At 35.9% G+C, this 16,365-nt stretch overlaps 1 protein-coding gene across 3 annotated transcripts; it reads right to left on the bottom strand.

Annotated features, from left to right (window-relative positions):
* Positions 1-7,423: 7,423 nt before the first annotated feature.
* LOC146139104 (splicing factor U2AF 65 kDa subunit-like) lies at positions 7,424-14,452 on the bottom strand. Of its 3 annotated transcripts, none has more exons than XM_083392183.1 (5): positions 14,172-14,452; positions 13,089-13,317; positions 10,105-10,758; positions 9,147-9,296; positions 7,424-7,822 (listed from the first exon to the last, which is right to left on the bottom strand). In XM_083392183.1, exons 1-5 carry the CDS (start codon positions 14,405-14,407, stop codon positions 7,634-7,636), a joined length of 1,458 nt encoding a protein of 485 aa, XP_083248309.1. In that variant the 5' UTR covers positions 14,408-14,452; the 3' UTR covers positions 7,424-7,633. The 3 variants fall into 3 exon arrangements, with proteins under 3 accessions (XP_083248309.1, XP_083248311.1, XP_083248310.1); XM_083392185.1 differs by having other exon boundaries at positions 13,107-13,317; XM_083392184.1 differs by lacking the exon at positions 14,172-14,452 and having other exon boundaries at positions 13,110-13,338.
* Between the last annotated feature and the right edge of the window lie 1,913 nt (positions 14,453-16,365).

The raw sequence follows: 16,365 nt of genomic DNA, 5'->3' as shown, positions 1-16,365 counted from the left end.
GTTGTCGTTATTGACTTTTTGTTTGTTATCTTGTATTTCTTGTGTTTCCAATGTATCACTTACTTGTGTGTTGGGTATATGTTTTTGTTTTTTTCACCACATCCTGGAACAAACATCTGTAATTTTTCTTTGTTGCTTCGTACTGAGTTTTAGTTGTTTCGTTTCCGAAAAATAAAATAAAATCATCTATCAGGAACTTACCGTTAAACTTATTTAAATATATTTATTCAATAAACTTATAAATAGTTGTACCATTTGCTTTTGTTATAATTGTCGGAAAGAACAATCGAGAAGAGTTATCAAAAGCTTTTTTATCAAAACTAAAAGTTGTTTCTTCGCCATAAAACATTTTCGTTCCGGTTTAAAACAGACATCATTTGGATTCAGTTTACTTTGCTCGCTTCGACAAACAAACAATGGCTCAGGTTCCTTATTTATTCACCGCGTCACGGTTGATTATTGTCGCGTCACATCCGGTTATTGTCGCGTCACAACCAGCCTACTTGAATTGGCTTAAGCTTAATATTAAGTTGTTCTAATGTAGACTGAATTACAGTCAGTAGAACTTCTTGCAATTAGAGGTCGTACTTTTTAGAAAAGTGCATTTAATCGATAAAAAACAATATTAACCTGCATTTTACAACTTTACTTGTTTTTTTCAGAAATTCACAGTCTGTTAAAATATGCAAAAGTGCTCAGATAATAAAGCCAGTATTTACAAAGCTAAAACTTTTGAACTTGCGAAGGAATTAAAGTCATTATGTTACGCAAACGGAAAGGAACGTGATGTAAAACAATCCGCCAAAGTTATCCATCAACTCGGCCGGGCATATCACGAAATAGCTGATGAATTAACCGAGGGTAGAGACAAGAAAATATCTCTCATTCGCAGCGCCGTGTTGTTAAATGCAGCTCTTGTGAGGAAACCTGACAACGTTGCTGAGGTTGAGAAAGATCTCGATGAGCTCTGTTCGCGTGTTCTTCAACTTGCTGGCAGCCATGACACCAGTGTGGACAGTTTGAAGCAACTGGTTGAAGCATCTGTAACTAAAGTAAAAGACTTTCGGTGTTGGATAAAGGATATTGCGCTAAAAGCAATTTCACTTGCAGAAACCGACCAACGTAGAGTTAGTTTGATAGAGAGTTTGCAAAAAATTATCACAGAAAAATACAAATGGCTCATGGCAGATATAATGGAGTTTTGTGTAGAAGCTAAAGGTCCAGCCCCTTGTAAATATGCTTTGGTTGGAATGGGATCACTTGCTAGAAATGAAATCACTCCTTATTCAGATTTCGAGCACATCTATTTGTTGGAAGAAGGTGTTCAAAATCGTTCAGATTATAAAGAAATACTTGAATATTTCCGTTGGGTGTCTGTGATGTTTCAAGTTGTGGTTGTAAACTTTGGTGAAACACTAGTACCTCACGTTTCGTTGCCTTTCATTAATGATCCCGAGGAAAATAATGGCAAGGGCTGGTTCTTTGATGCGCACACACCTCGTGGCATTTCGTTTGATGGAATGGTTACTTTTGCTTGCAAGTTCCCACTTGGTAGGTCAGCTACACCGAACAAACCCTGGGATACTGAGCTGATCAAACCTGTTTCTGAAATGCTTGAATATCTTGGACGAGATACAGACCTTGGAAACGGTTACCACTTGGGCGATATTTTAACTAAAATATGCTTTGTTTGTGGCGATGATGAAATCTACGACCAAATGAAGATAAAAACAATTAACATTTTACAACAACCTCGTTTCGATGAGAATCTAGAAAACCAACTTAAGGAGGATACTGAAAAATTCAACATCGATAAATGCTTGGCTTTGATGTGTATTGAAAACTCAGTAAACATCAAAAGCGTCGTATTTCGAAGCGTCACTTTGTTTATAGCAGCACTTTGTAGACGATATAATTGTAAATCGTCGTCTTCTTTCGATATTCTGCGGGAATTGACTCCAAGCCAAATCTCACAACAACAATCGGGTGATTTTATGTTCGCACTTGCTTTCGCCTGTGAAGTTAGGTTGCGGGTTTACTTCAAATACTCCGGCCAGTGCGATTATCTTGACGCAAGATTCGAACCTTTTCATGATTTGTTGCTTGAAGAATTTGGAAAATCAAGAATTGTTGATTTTTTCTTGTTAGCTTCCCATTTGCAAATGTTTACCATCAAGCAATATGAATCAAAAAAATTAACTTGGCGTCGTGTTATACTCTCGCTTATGTTTTTACGTTTATATAACGAAGCAATCGAGGTCATGAAAAAGTGTAGAGGGAAAACGATATTTAAATTCGATGAAACAAAAACAGTCATATTATTTGTCAAAGGTTTGTGTCAGTATGAACTTAGTCAGCCTGAAACCGCATTAGAGTGCTATCAAAGTTCATTAAATTATATGGAAGACCACGATCCAATTCGACCTGGAACGTTGTCCAGGATGGGACTTTGTTACAAAGTGCTTGGATTGAATTTGAATGCTATTAAATGCTACAAAAAAGCTTTGCATTCAAGCAGCCCATATGTTGATTCACTATACATCCAAGGCGAGTTGTTCGTGATGTATGTTACAGAGCATTTGTTTGAGAAGGCTGGAAAAATCATTAACCTCGTTCTAAACAACAATGTTTCGGAAGATGCACAACGACATGTTCTTCGATATTACTTTGGTATCGGTGATTACAAAGAAAGTATTGAATACGGCAAGAAATATCTACTTCAATGTCGTGAAAAGGCCTTCGATGAAACTTCAGATCACGACACAGCAGTTGCGTTGCTAGATCTTGGTGAAACTTACATCGCTATGGAAAACTACACAGAAGCTGAAAAGGCATTTGAAATGGCGGAAAATATTTCAAAGAGTAAGCATTACGTTCCAAACAAGATAAATCATCTCCCTGCTGAATGTAAAATGTTCCGGGGCATACTTCAACTGAAAATGGATAACCATCTACGAGCAAGTGAATTGTGTAAGGAAGCTTATGAGCTTTATGCCTCAAGTAAACAATTTCAGCCAAGCAAAGTTAGTGCCAAAGCAAACATGCATATGTTTATCGGAATACATAATGCTAAAAACAATAACAACAAATTAGCGTTAGCTCAGTTTAAAAAAGTAATCTCTATATGTGATGGACATCAGGGATATGACTTAATGCTGTTAGTTGTAAGTGCGAAATTTACCGCTGGAGTTTGTCTTGAACAACTTAAGCGATACGAGGAAGCTTAAAACATGATCAAAGCTTCTCTAGGAATTATTTTAGGATTTCATAAAACTCCAGAGAGAGATGACATGATTGGAAAACATTCCGTGGCACTCATTATTTGTACCTTTAAATGGAACAAACATCAGCTGGTTGTTGATTATTTCGAAAAATGGCAAGAATATATAAAACATCTTCTATTAGACAAACAAAAATATTTATTTTATTGTATCGGTCGTTCGTATCAAAAACTTGGCAAGTTTGAAAATGCGGTCCAATTCTTTGAACATGAAATCGAACTTCATTCGACGTCGGATCCCGATAAAGAAGTAGCAAAGTGTATTGCAGATTGTCACTTGAGAATCGGTGAATGTTATTTAGAGATGAAGCTACATGACAAAGCAATGCAGAGTTCGAAAACAGCAATCAAGTTGTGGAGAAAAATCGACCAGCATTTGGCGAATGCGAGAATTAAAGAATGCAAAAACATAAAAAAACTTGCAAGACGTGGTTTGAAAGCGAAAAAATAAGCTTCTTCCTAATTATTGTCGCTCATTGAAAACCTAATAATTTAAGTGTTGTAACAAAATATGAAAGTTTATAATGCTTAATTTTAAATCTTATTCAGCCTTTTCAAGGTGCCTTGTTGATAAATCATTCGCAGTTACCAAACATTTGAGTTATTTAATTAAAACTGACATAAATTGAACTTTTCTTAATTTGTATTAGAATCGTTTGACATTATATAATGGTCGCAAAAAATTGCTTAAAATCTTAATAAACATTAGTTTGTTTGTCCTGTTGATAGTTGAGTTGTTAGAGCAGTGGTCGCCTATTCCCGCATACAAGTTAAATATCAAGCGATTTAAGCGAACAGAGTTTTACGCGAAATATAGATGACGTCACATTCTCGAAGCCATTGTTTGGCAACAAGCGTCACAATACAACGCAGCGTTCGACATTGTTACGTAACACGTTTCCCTTTTGTTTAAGTCTCGAGTCTGTAAAATAAGAGAAAAAATTTGCGAAACGATTTTAAACAGTTTTAGAATTACTTAGAAAATATCACTATAACAACAAGCTTTTAAATTTGCCAAAAACAACAAAATTTTCTCGTAATTTAATTTGGGCCTGCAGAACTTTGTTGTGAGTCAGCATATTTGACAAATAAATCGGTGAACTTTAACCTACTTCGCCGACATTTGATGAAACAATAAAAATAAACAGGGTTGTAAAGTCTACTTCCGCGCCAAGGTCTACGTCCCCTGTTGTTGCATATATACTGAAACTTCGGACAAACCATAAGTACCAGAAGACGCCCAACCGAGTACTTCAGGTTTAACTCTTCAAAAACTCGCTTTTCTACATGGTTCTCTCCCCCCCCCCAAGTGTATTATTAGCGACACGCTTTTAATGCTTCAATTGGCAGGACAATCACCGTAACAATGAACAATAATGACATCTACAAACAGTCAACACTGCACTTACCAAAATATTAGCTTGGGTTCAAATAACTTTTAAATATACAGCAAATAAAACTTATACAGTTAGTTTAAATTAGGCTTCAAATTACTTCTGTGAAGGCATTAACAATTAATGATTAGCAGCTCAAAAACTTAGCAAACAAACGGCTACGTTTCTTACAAAAAATGAGGCAACCTCGTAACCGCATGAGAGGTTGTTTTTAACAATTTAAATACAAAAAAGGAACCGTTTACAAAAATGTAGACAGTAGTTCTATGGACTGGTTTAAGAGCATTAAAGCTTGCTGAGTTTGAGATTTATTTGCGGTGAACTAAAGAAGCTCAAGGGCGACATCGAGCGGTGAAAGTGACACCTGTATGAAGCAGTCGATTTTACACAAAAACCTGCAAGATTCTCGTACGTATTAGAATAGTTACATTTCGAGATTATTTTTTGTTTATTTAAATCATTTTAGAATTGCTGTAACTCGGGATAATTTGAATATTTTGACAAATTAGAGAGCGCAAGTTTTGAATAGCAAAACTGGTAACAGCCTTTGGATTGTTTTCCAAAGTTATGATGCTACTGAAGCAGGCGGGTTTAATTACAAGTCTCATTAAACTAATTTGCCTCGACCAATCAACCTCACTATTACTTCAAGGTATTTGCTGTAGTCTGATTACAAATCCACACAGTTTTTGTTGGCTGGTATGGGCAAGCCGGCCAGGCCGGCAAGCAACACAACCTTTCTGCTTTAACTGGCGACCAACTGGTATATCAAAACGCCGACACATAAATATATTTACACTTCGAATGACGGAAACAGGTTACGTGTCATAGCACGAAAAACCTTTTTTAGGGCAGCGGAAATGTGTGTCATCACATAACGGCGCGTTTTGCTGGGAATGTTTTGGTTAGCAAGTTCTTACAAGCGGCAAAATAACGGTAAATTTCCATTACGTCATAGCGATAAAAGACAGGTTTCATGTGAAAACAAATGAGGTAAAAATATGCAATACGATAAATTCCAAATTATCCACTAATTATTACTTATGACGCTACAATACAAGTACACAGTTAAAACACATTATGTAACACATTGTTATGCAAGATAAAATGCACAAAGTTGACCGTAAACCAATTACATTGGCAAAAATTTAACTATTTCCTATAGTCACGTACGCTGCTTGAAATAAACTAAAACATAGCCTACAATGCAAAATGCCATACAATTTATTTTTTCTTTAATTTTAAAACAAAAACCTTTTTATGAAGTTTTGATGCTCATTTGGGATATGTGTCTCCTTTTTCTGGTTTAGTTTTCATGTATATTTGATCATTGTTTTTCAATGCATATTATACAGTGTAACTTCTAGGCAGGGCTGCGGAGTCGGACTCGGGTAAGACCACGTAAGAGTCCCGACATGCGCAGTACCAAATTTTAAAACTATTTCACCGCTAACTGGAAATTGTAAAGGTGTGTGGGTTTTAAGCACAAAGAAAGAATATTTATTGTTAATAAACAAACAAACGACAAACAGTACTTACACAGGTACTTACGATACATACAATAAATTACCTCCGTATAACGTACGCGATCTGGACTCCACAATGAACAGTATGCAAGACTGTTATTTTCGGTATAAAATGAAATCCCTTATATACAGCATTCCAGCTGGCGGTAATTAAATATCGTGACAATGCGGTTCGGCGACGCAACAAAAAAACAGGAAATTTCGGAAACACGATCAGCAATATGCTGTTAAATTAATGAATACACACAGCAGGCTAGCGAGGCGACGACACAGTCCACCAGGCTGTTTCAATTGAATGACCGAAGTTTCAACTCGGGAACAATATGGAGCGCAAACGCTACAGGTGGAATATTTTCCAACCAGATATTGTGAGTAAACTAATTATATGACACCTCGACAGGTGGATTGCTGAATCCACGTTATTCTAGTTGCGTAAATTGTTGGAATACAGGCTGTAAAGTCGGAGTCGGACTCGGCGAAATCGCACATTTGATCGGAGTCAGACTCGGGGTATTTTTAACTGACTCCGCAGCCCTGCTCTTAGTTAAATCTGTACCATGTTTTCCTTGTAAAACTTAGGATCAAATAAAAGTGATACCCTAAAAGTTGTAATAATAAGGACAATAACTTACTTTTATTTTTAAGTCAATGACATGACTTGAAGTTGACTTGCTCTAATAATGACATATCAATTGACTTCTTATTTCTGCAACTTGACAATTATATAAATAACTATTTTCGGCATTAAAACTTCAATTTTATCGATATCAATGTATTGAGTCAAAATTTTAACAAATTACAATCACACAGAACGAAACTGTTTCAATCACATAAATTACTGTTGCAACTGATCCAACTGTGCTGTATTGTAACACCACCCCTAGTAGGCTATATACTTCATGGTATCCCCTACAATTAGAACAAGAAAATCTTGAAATACGAACACTACTTATAAAATACTGCCTTAAGAGCTTGGATGCATAATTGAAGACCGTGCCTATTCTTCAGAACCCTTAGATGTTGAAGATCTCCAATTTGTGACAGTATTGAAGTAAATTTAAAGTCTTGCCTTTCTTTATTTTAAAAATAATTTTTCTAACTGGTTTGAACAAGATTATGTCGCTTCTTACATATATCAAAATTTATTTACAGTATTCCAGCGATTGCTTTTACGAGAATTTACATGTGCCCTCTAATATTGAAAAACTGTCAGAGTTAAAGAAAATGCGTTACGAATAGAATTACGACTTGTAAAAAATTATACAGTTGACGATTTTGTTTTGAGACAGCATTCCAATAAGGTTTATTTTAGCTTTAGAATTTCTTTCTTTTATAAAAACAAAATTTCTTAAAAAGTTGGCAATTTCAGAAAAACTTTCAAAAGTTGGAAATTTTGGGCAAAAAACTCTCCAATTTCTGAAGTAATTTTTTCCTCAGTTGAACTGGCGATGATGGTAAAGCTCCGGATCGTAGAATGACGTCACGACTACCCTGTTTGAGAACTTGCGTCCAGAGAGGGCGCTAGAGGCCTTCTGAGCGTCGATGTGACTCGCGAACTCAACAAAGATTTTTCCGACGCCTTCACTCTGCGATCCTGGTCGAGGGATTTCCAAGCTTATGACCTGAAAAAATTGAGACAAATTTGTTAATGTGATTTTTGTCTTAAATTTTTTATTCAATTTAAATTACTATTAATTGCTTCAATCAGGGTAAATCAAACGAATATTGAAGTTGAAAGGAAAGGCAATTCTAGTGTTTCCATGTGTTTCCGTGACCAGGTTAGTCATAATTGTGTTGAGAGGAAAAACAAATTTGCTTATGTTTCAATTTGTATTTAGACTTCGCAATTCATACCAAAGTCAGTCTATTTATAAAATGCCAGGATAAATATACTTTGCCAAAAAGCATCTTTAATAAGAAACAACAACATGTTTACCTTGTATGTTTATTTTAAACTGCTTGCCGCAATCTCACTGTATTGGTTTGTTCATTAAATAATAGGTAATTTAAATCATTTTTGGGTATTTGTGCACGGATCCGTAATGTAGCTGGATAATGAATTGCAAAGCCAAAAAAGGTCGAGTAAATACTATCTAAATTATTTCATTCTAAGATAAATTATTTTATTCTTAATAACATAGGTAACTTTGACGAGCTGATTACATGATAAATTCAACAGTTATTGCTTTTTATTTCTCTTGTCTTTAGCTGTGGAACTCTTCTAAATGTGTAAAAATGTTGTATTCTTATTAATTATATGTGACATTTTTATAAAAATTTTTCCACAAAACACATTTAGAAATAAACGAGGGGATGTCTAATATTGCATTTTATTTTTCTGAATAATTTTGTGACTTTTTAAACTCTTGGTCAAATGTTGAACTTCAGACTGTTTAATTTATGTTTTTAATTAGGTCTTTCGCAACGAATAAAAATCCGACTATTTTTCATTGTTAAATTTTATGTTTAGTGGTACAAATCTTACCAAAGCATAACATTAAATTGTTAAACTCATAGAAGTAGCAACTACCAAGTCTTTAAGAATTGAGCCATTTAGGGTTGTTAATTAACCAAACTAAAAAAATCGGAGCATAATGGTTGGGGGTGGTAGTAAGACGTAATAAGAATATCAAAGCCCATACAGAAGTAGGTAGTATTTTGGACGTGAATAAAGAGTTATTCGAAACGTTCAAAATGATACCTACTTCTGTTTGGGCTCTGCTATGCATATTAAAACTAAAAAAATAATTTAAAAAACTATAAAAAAAATATAACAAAGCCATGTAGTATATTTTTTTTATATATTTTTCAAATTATTTTTTAAAAAAATTTGGTATCGGTTGAAAAATTGTAAAATATCGGGTATCGGTCTAAAAAATGGATAACGGTTGATCTCTACTTAACAGAGCAGAACTTTCAGCTTTTAGAACTTATGAAGTCACTTACCTGTCCCAGCTTGTTGCACTCGTCGCGAATATCTTCCAGGATGTCTTCGTACTCATCATCGTCTTGTAATTCCTCAGGGGTGACCATGTTCATGAGACAGAGAACCGAAGTAGGTTGGCCGGCTCCCGTTGCTTGAACCATTCCAGGAATCTTTAATATAATAAATTAAATGACTCAAAAAAATACAAATTTATTAAACTTTTGCGAGTAATAAAATATTTTCTTTGTGATAAAACAAAAACAAGTTTTAATTAGGAGTAGTGATTCTCAACATTTTATGATCCATGGCGGCTTACAAGATGTTAACTTTCAGTGATGTTGGTAAAATATGCCTAATTTCTGTTTTTCCTCTTTTCTGCGACAAGCTATTAGGAAGTTTGAATGGTTAACACTGAGTCTTAAAAACAAATATTGGCTTGACCATAATTTAAATTGTACTTCTATTTTAGGCTAGTGTTCCTAAATATGTGAAAAATTCTCATAAACCTAATACAGAATGCAAATTTGGAACAAACCTGAAAGAGTAACAGACACTAGCTTCGCCTTGAATGGCTTTTACAAAATAAAATTGCACCTTGTCCTTTGGTAATTATTATTAAAGCATTTGGTGTTATTAATCCTAAAGAAGGTTTCTTATATAGGTTTTTGAAAAAATTACCAGAGAAGCTATTTTAGGCCAGTATTATGATTTTAATAGTTTATATGTTACACAAGGAAACACAATTTTTGTTGTCTTCGATCTAACAATTATTTTCTTTCGGGCGATGAATCCAAAAATGACACCAGTTTTATCATATCAAGTTTTTCAGCTAGGCACCCACTTTGTCTCAGAACCCACAAAAAAGTACTTTTAGGTCAATATTAGGCTTGTAACAGTTTATGTTATAGACAGATTGTTTTTAAGTTAAGAAGGCAATTTCTATATGTATAAATGTTGGAGTTCTAAAACCTAACAAACCTGCAGGGTAACAGGAGCCAGCATCGCCCCGAATGGGTTATTCTTGGCTCCGACGCTCGCTCGTTGAACGATCAACTTCTTCTCGCCAAGCTGCATTCCATTCAAGCCAGCGATCGCTTGATCGGTGATGAGATACTCAACGTACTCGGCGAACGCGTAGCCCTTTGACAAACCAGTGGCCGTGTCCTTGACCAGGTTAAAAGCACGAAGCGGTCCGAAAGACGTGAGTAATTCCTTGACCTGGTCGTCACCGAGATAATTTGGAAGACCGCCAACAAAAATCTTGTGCTGCGAATCTTGGACGACGGTCGAAATGACGCCGGGCAGATGGACGGCCGGCTGGTCGGCAGAACCGGGCAGTGGTTTGTAATCGCTTGGACGTCTGATCTTCAGCGATTGGTTCATGAAGTTGATGCCGTCAAATGCTAGAGCTTGAGATGTTTCGTCAACCGAGCGGAATTCGAGAAAAGCAAAGTTTTTGTCGAGATTAATTTGAACAGCAAGAATTGGATCGCCCGGGGCTTGCGATAAACCAGCGACGTGCATCTGATTATTGAAGAATTCCATCATGGCATCTTCCGTAACTCCGAAAGGAATGTTGCCAACGTACAATCGGCGAGCTTGTCGCGTCATTTGACTCCCAGCCACAGGAACCTGAAATAAGTCATAAATTTGTAAAATTAAAGTCTATAAAGCAGGGCTCGGGAACCTTCTAAGTGAGCCATAAAACCGGAATACTTCTGGCTGTATTTCGATGAGAGTCATTTAATGTTTCAAGAACTAGTTTGTTGGAAAAACCGTGATTAAAATATTTTATTGCGAAAAAATACAATGGCTAAGTTTACAAAACTTTGATTACAGAGTCCCATGATATGAACACAACCTTTTAAACAATAAGAGATTCCGTCAAACTGACTAACAGCCACCAACAGACAAATAGGATTTGCGGTAAGCAGTCAAAGAATTGCAACTATAGTGTTGTTTTAATGAAATGAAAAATACTGTTTGGAAAAGGGCTATTGCTGCATGCAGCTTTATTCACATTACGCTAGAATGATAGATTAGATTTATCTTCAGGAAAAATTCCTACATCAAAAGAGCATATATGGCTGGAGAGCCATAGGCTCCCAAACCCCTCTTATAAAGTCTATGTAAAAGTATGGTGTCCAATACCTGGTATTTTAGTTACCAGATATTTCGGACATAAATGTTTCGCGATCCGATCTGATATCAAATGACGCCAGCAGGGGCGTATCCAGAAATTCAAAAAGGGGGGGGGGGGGGGTTTCTGAATTTTTAACTTAGGGAATTCCCAGTTGTTTTTTCGTCTCTCGTTAATGACGTCTAAAATAGTGACGGATAGGACGTAAAAAAAATATAGAGAAACAAAATAGAGATGGTAATGATGTCATAAACAAGAAAAAAAATCATCCGAAACAGCCAATTAACGTCCAGCAAAAGCGCATTTAGACGCAAAGCGAACACATGCGTTATCGACAATCCGCCAGCTGCAAAACCGCTTAGTGTGCAATTGTCAACTTCAGGCGAAAAACTAAACCAAGACCGTGAAATATGTGTGATTGATTTTGGTAGATCCATATACGTGACTAGGCTAAATTACAAGCACGTCTTTCGTCACCTACAATACTAAACAAGATCGTTTTTCCCGTGTGTGTTTTCAATTAGCGCGACATATAAAACTATTTCGAAAAAACAGTATAACTTTAATAGTTATTTAAACTAGTTCAGCGTTTGATAACCGTTTGAAGTTTGGGCGCACCTGGCGAGCGAAGAAGCACTGATCTAGTTCAAAATACAGCATCAAAACGTTAACAAATGGGACGTAGTAAGATCACACAAAATTTTTCAAAAACAAATAACGAAAGGCGAAAGAGAAAACTATCTAGCGTTTACGGTCGACCAAACAAAAGACGAAAAACGGCGTTTTGCTTTTGATTTTGGTTTCGCATTAGCTCAAGACGCGTGACCCAATTACATTTAAAAACACGCAGCTTCGGACGGTGAGTAAAACTCCGACAAAAACGAGCAAAAAAAAACGATAATGTCACTTACGAAAAGGGGGGTCAGAACCCCCCAACCCACCCCCTGGATACGCCACTGGACGCCAGTACCAACTAAATGGGTGAAAGTAAAATGTTTTTTGTTTTTTGTAAAGGCCTTTGTTAACGTCAACCTTCTATTTTTTGATGACTTTAAAATTGCTGCATTAGATCGCAAATCATGGCTGAAATTCCTACAATAATTTAGTATCGAATCGGCACCGATACCACTCAAGTTTTAGACGATATGGATACTAATACTTGGTATCAGGTAACGGCTCCGATCCAATATTATCGCACATCCCTAATGCAAAGCAAGGAAGCCTATAGTTCTACTTGAAGCGTCTAGCAGATGAGTCTGACTGGTTTAAGGCAAGGAAAAGTTTACTGTTTAGTTTTATCTTCCAGATAACGGAACCTACTGTAATAGCCTTGATTATAAACCTTGGAAGAATCACAAATAAAACTCGTGGAAACCAGTTTGTTTGTTACAGTTTCCACTGAAAGAGCCAAAAAGTCTGACTGTTTTGAATAAGGAAAAGTTTTGCATTGCTAATTTAAATATATTTATAAATGCACAAAAAAAACTTTTCTCAGTGATTTTAAAGTTAAAAACAATCTTAATATCAAATTAGATGACAAATACATTTCAAAATTTAAAGTCCCCCAAAAAAAGTTTGGTTACAATTGCTTATTCCAAATAAGATCATAGTTTTTAGCTTTTGTGTTTTTTAAACAGTTTAATTTATTCTAAAGTTGTGCAGGATTTAACGTCTAAAATACTAGAACTCTTAAAAAACCAGTGCTTAAGGCTTTGTTTTAATGAAAAAACAAGACACAAATTTACCCTCAAGTATTGAGAAACTAGTTTACATAATGTAGGTTTATTTATATTTTTTTTAGTTATTTATGTAGATTTTTTACCTGCAGTGTTGTTTCAGCAGCTGCCCCGACCACGGACCCCAGAACCTGTGATGAAGCGACAAGCGGGATTTGTCCGGCCGCTTGCATTGCTTTGTACTGTAGAGGGGTGACGTGCTCGTATCCCACCGGGGGGACGTCCCAGTACTTGTACTTCCGCTTTGGCTTGTGTCGGTCAGATTTTTCGCGACTGCGAGAGCGACGTTTACGCTCGCGGCTGCGTGAACGGTGCCTGTTTGGGAGAAAAGGTCAGCTGCAAAATTAAAAGAAACAAATTGAGGAACAAGTCGGAAACGAAATTACACAAATCTCCCGTGGCCCTTGGTACAAATTTAACCCAACTATCAGAAACCCTTGCTACATTTAACAGTATTAAAATTTACATATTTCTTTAATTTAAATTTGATGAAAAGGGCTATAAAAGCAACGGTTTTATAAAAGATTATTTTTTTTAACCCAACAATAGTGTCATGATTGTGGTATAATAAAATTTAATTGCAACTTAAATACCCTCATACTAACCTTTGACAATCCTACACAAAGCATTGATTTACTATCTTATAACATGTTGTTTTATGGAAAGATGTTCTTTATATCTGAGTTGATTGTATTTCAAGTTCCATTGTGTATAATTTGGGTCAAAAAATACTAATATTAAATTTCATACAAAATTAGTTAGCATAATTTGAAACTGCAAATAATACATAGTCAACATGATTTTTAAGATTGTTTTGTAGGCCCAATATGAAAAAAGTGAAGCCATTATTTCTTTTGTTTACTTTTTGGTTGTCACTGAGCTTCAAAATTATTTTTGTTTTTAGGATTATTGTGAATGATGTAATAGTTACAGCCCCAAAAATATTACAAAAAACCTGGCACTAATTTCATACTTACCATTGAAACTTACACACATCCAACATCAAAGCTAAAATGTAAGTAATGAAATATCTTATGTCAAGTTTTAACTACAATTTTCGGAAAATGCATTACATGGTATTTACATATATTGTAGAATTAACACCTGTGAGTATACATATAGAGATTATGAGACCCACATACTTGCCTTCGACCAAGCAAGCACATTACCTTCTGCCCTTGTCCCGGCTTCTGCTTCGCTTGCGTCGTTCCCGGTCACGGCTTCGTTTGCGATCTCTATGACGACTGGAACCGCTTCTTTCATTTTTTTCTTCGTTATGGCCCTGTGGTGGCCCAGGGGGACCTGGCCCGGGGGCATTTGGGCCGGGGCCGTAGTCTCCACCCTCAAATCCGGCCGCACCCATTCCCGCCATGAGGGCTTCCTGGTATTCCAATCCGTTACTCATTGCAGATTTTTGTCGGTGGGATCAAAATTACAACAAGTAGGCAGATAAACCCTGTGGAACAACAAACATGTGATGTTTAATATGTAATACTAGTTCTTTTGAGAGGATTTTTCCCATATTAAATAAAAATGAATGAACCTCCGAGTCCTGATTACATTCTAAAAATCTTTGGCGTGGAATGCTTGCCGTAAACCAGAGGTCGGGAACCTTTTAAGGTCACGGAGCCATAAAAGCCAAATTTTCTTAGTTGTTTCTCCATGAGAGCCATATAATACTTATAATATTTAACATCTAGTTATAGGTTGGCAAAATATAGTAAATTGAGCAGGGCCGTTTATTTTGTTCTCATTTAAAGGACATGACATGTTATGCACAAAAAATAAATTAGCTTAGTTTGGGCAACTTTTATTACGGAGTTCTATTAAAAGAATAGGGCCTTTTCGACGTCGGTGTACATTCATCCAATTTTGGAGTATGATTACATTTAAGAAAAATATTGGCGCTAATCTTTGGCAAAAACAAATTATGAAATGCAGTCAGGCTCTTGAGTTATGAAAGTTTCTGGTTAAAAACAAAATCTAGCTTTTATTTGATCGAACTTTTTTAGTCATATATTTGCGTTAACGCGAACAAGAACATATATAGCGTTAACAAGAGTTTGGATGGGTCAAGTATTATTATATTTATTCTTACATATTGGTCTTGCTTGCAATTTTAATTTTAACAATTCGTTTTGTTACTGTTAAAATAAATGTGTTGAACAAAATCTTAAACAACGCATATTATTTGGGTATGGTGTCGGTTATTGCTTTGTGAGGGTTGGGCAAAGTATTATTATTTAACAACATTGCTCATACTACCTAAACGCTAGCATGCATCCTAACCCAAATATTGTTTGTTGTGGTAGGATGCTAATTATACAAGGGAGCTGTAGAAAGGCAGCTGACATACATGCACATGGCAACTTTTAAAAATAAACACAAAATATAAAAGTTAAACAAATACATTAGATTTGCAGATTAAACTTTACAGTTAAATTCTAATGGAAACTAGTTTCAACAAATCTTAAAACCAATTGTGCAAAAAACAATTTATTATAGAGCAAAATGATGCGTAGGGATGTTCAAAGTAGAATACCGAATCCTTGGATTCGAATCTGGATTCGAATCCAATTCTGCCGTTTATTTCGGGTAATTGGAACCGATATAATTTAATGTTTTACCGCGGATTGTTGCGCCTAATTGCACAAACGCGCGTGGTAAGTTGGCATGGCGCTGCGGCGACCAATTTACAGTGCTTGCTTTAAATGTAACCTAGTAGTGCAGTGTCAGCGTTTTTTCGGGCGACCAATTACCGCGTCTCGCATAACGTTCGTCTAATAATTAACTGTCAATCAAGCGTTATTGGGCGAGCGGCTAACGTGTAATGTCTGGTGTGGAGTTCGCAATTTCCCTACATGCGTTAAGTTGCAAAAGTAACATTACGTTGTAAAATGTGCTGGCCGTCCACAAAATACGCTATAGGGTTACTTAAGGTCAACTTTAGGCCAATATTCAGCGAGGTTATGCAGTTATGCGCAGTGTAATTGTCAAGAATTCGTTAAGTTAATAGTAACTTTGTATTCTTTGCAGTACACTATTTGACTGCATACCAGATAACGTTAGTAAAAAAATAAGCCCCAAGACCAAACAATGCTTGAAAAAACAGGACCAAATTGCTTAAGACTTTTGTGTGCACTGTTGCATTGTACTCACTATTGGCAAAAATATAAGTTTTGGCAACAACCTGGACAGTTGACATATTAAAGTTTACACAACTGCTTTAAATGACAGTTGTTAAAAATGTTAAACATATGGGAGATTTTTTTTTATTATAATGTACACAAGTTAGAAAATTGTTTCGGCGATTTATTGCTGTGATTGTGGGCCCTGTAGGGTAGATTAAGATTAATTCCCCAA

The sequence above is a fragment of the Ascidiella aspersa genome, chromosome 6 (assembly GCF_963924565.1).
Source record: "Ascidiella aspersa chromosome 6, kaAscAspe10.2, whole genome shotgun sequence".
Taxonomy (NCBI): domain Eukaryota; kingdom Metazoa; phylum Chordata; class Ascidiacea; order Phlebobranchia; family Ascidiidae; genus Ascidiella; species Ascidiella aspersa.
The sequence above is the reverse complement of the archived record's forward strand: the minus strand, read 5'-3'. Positions and strand labels throughout refer to the sequence as shown.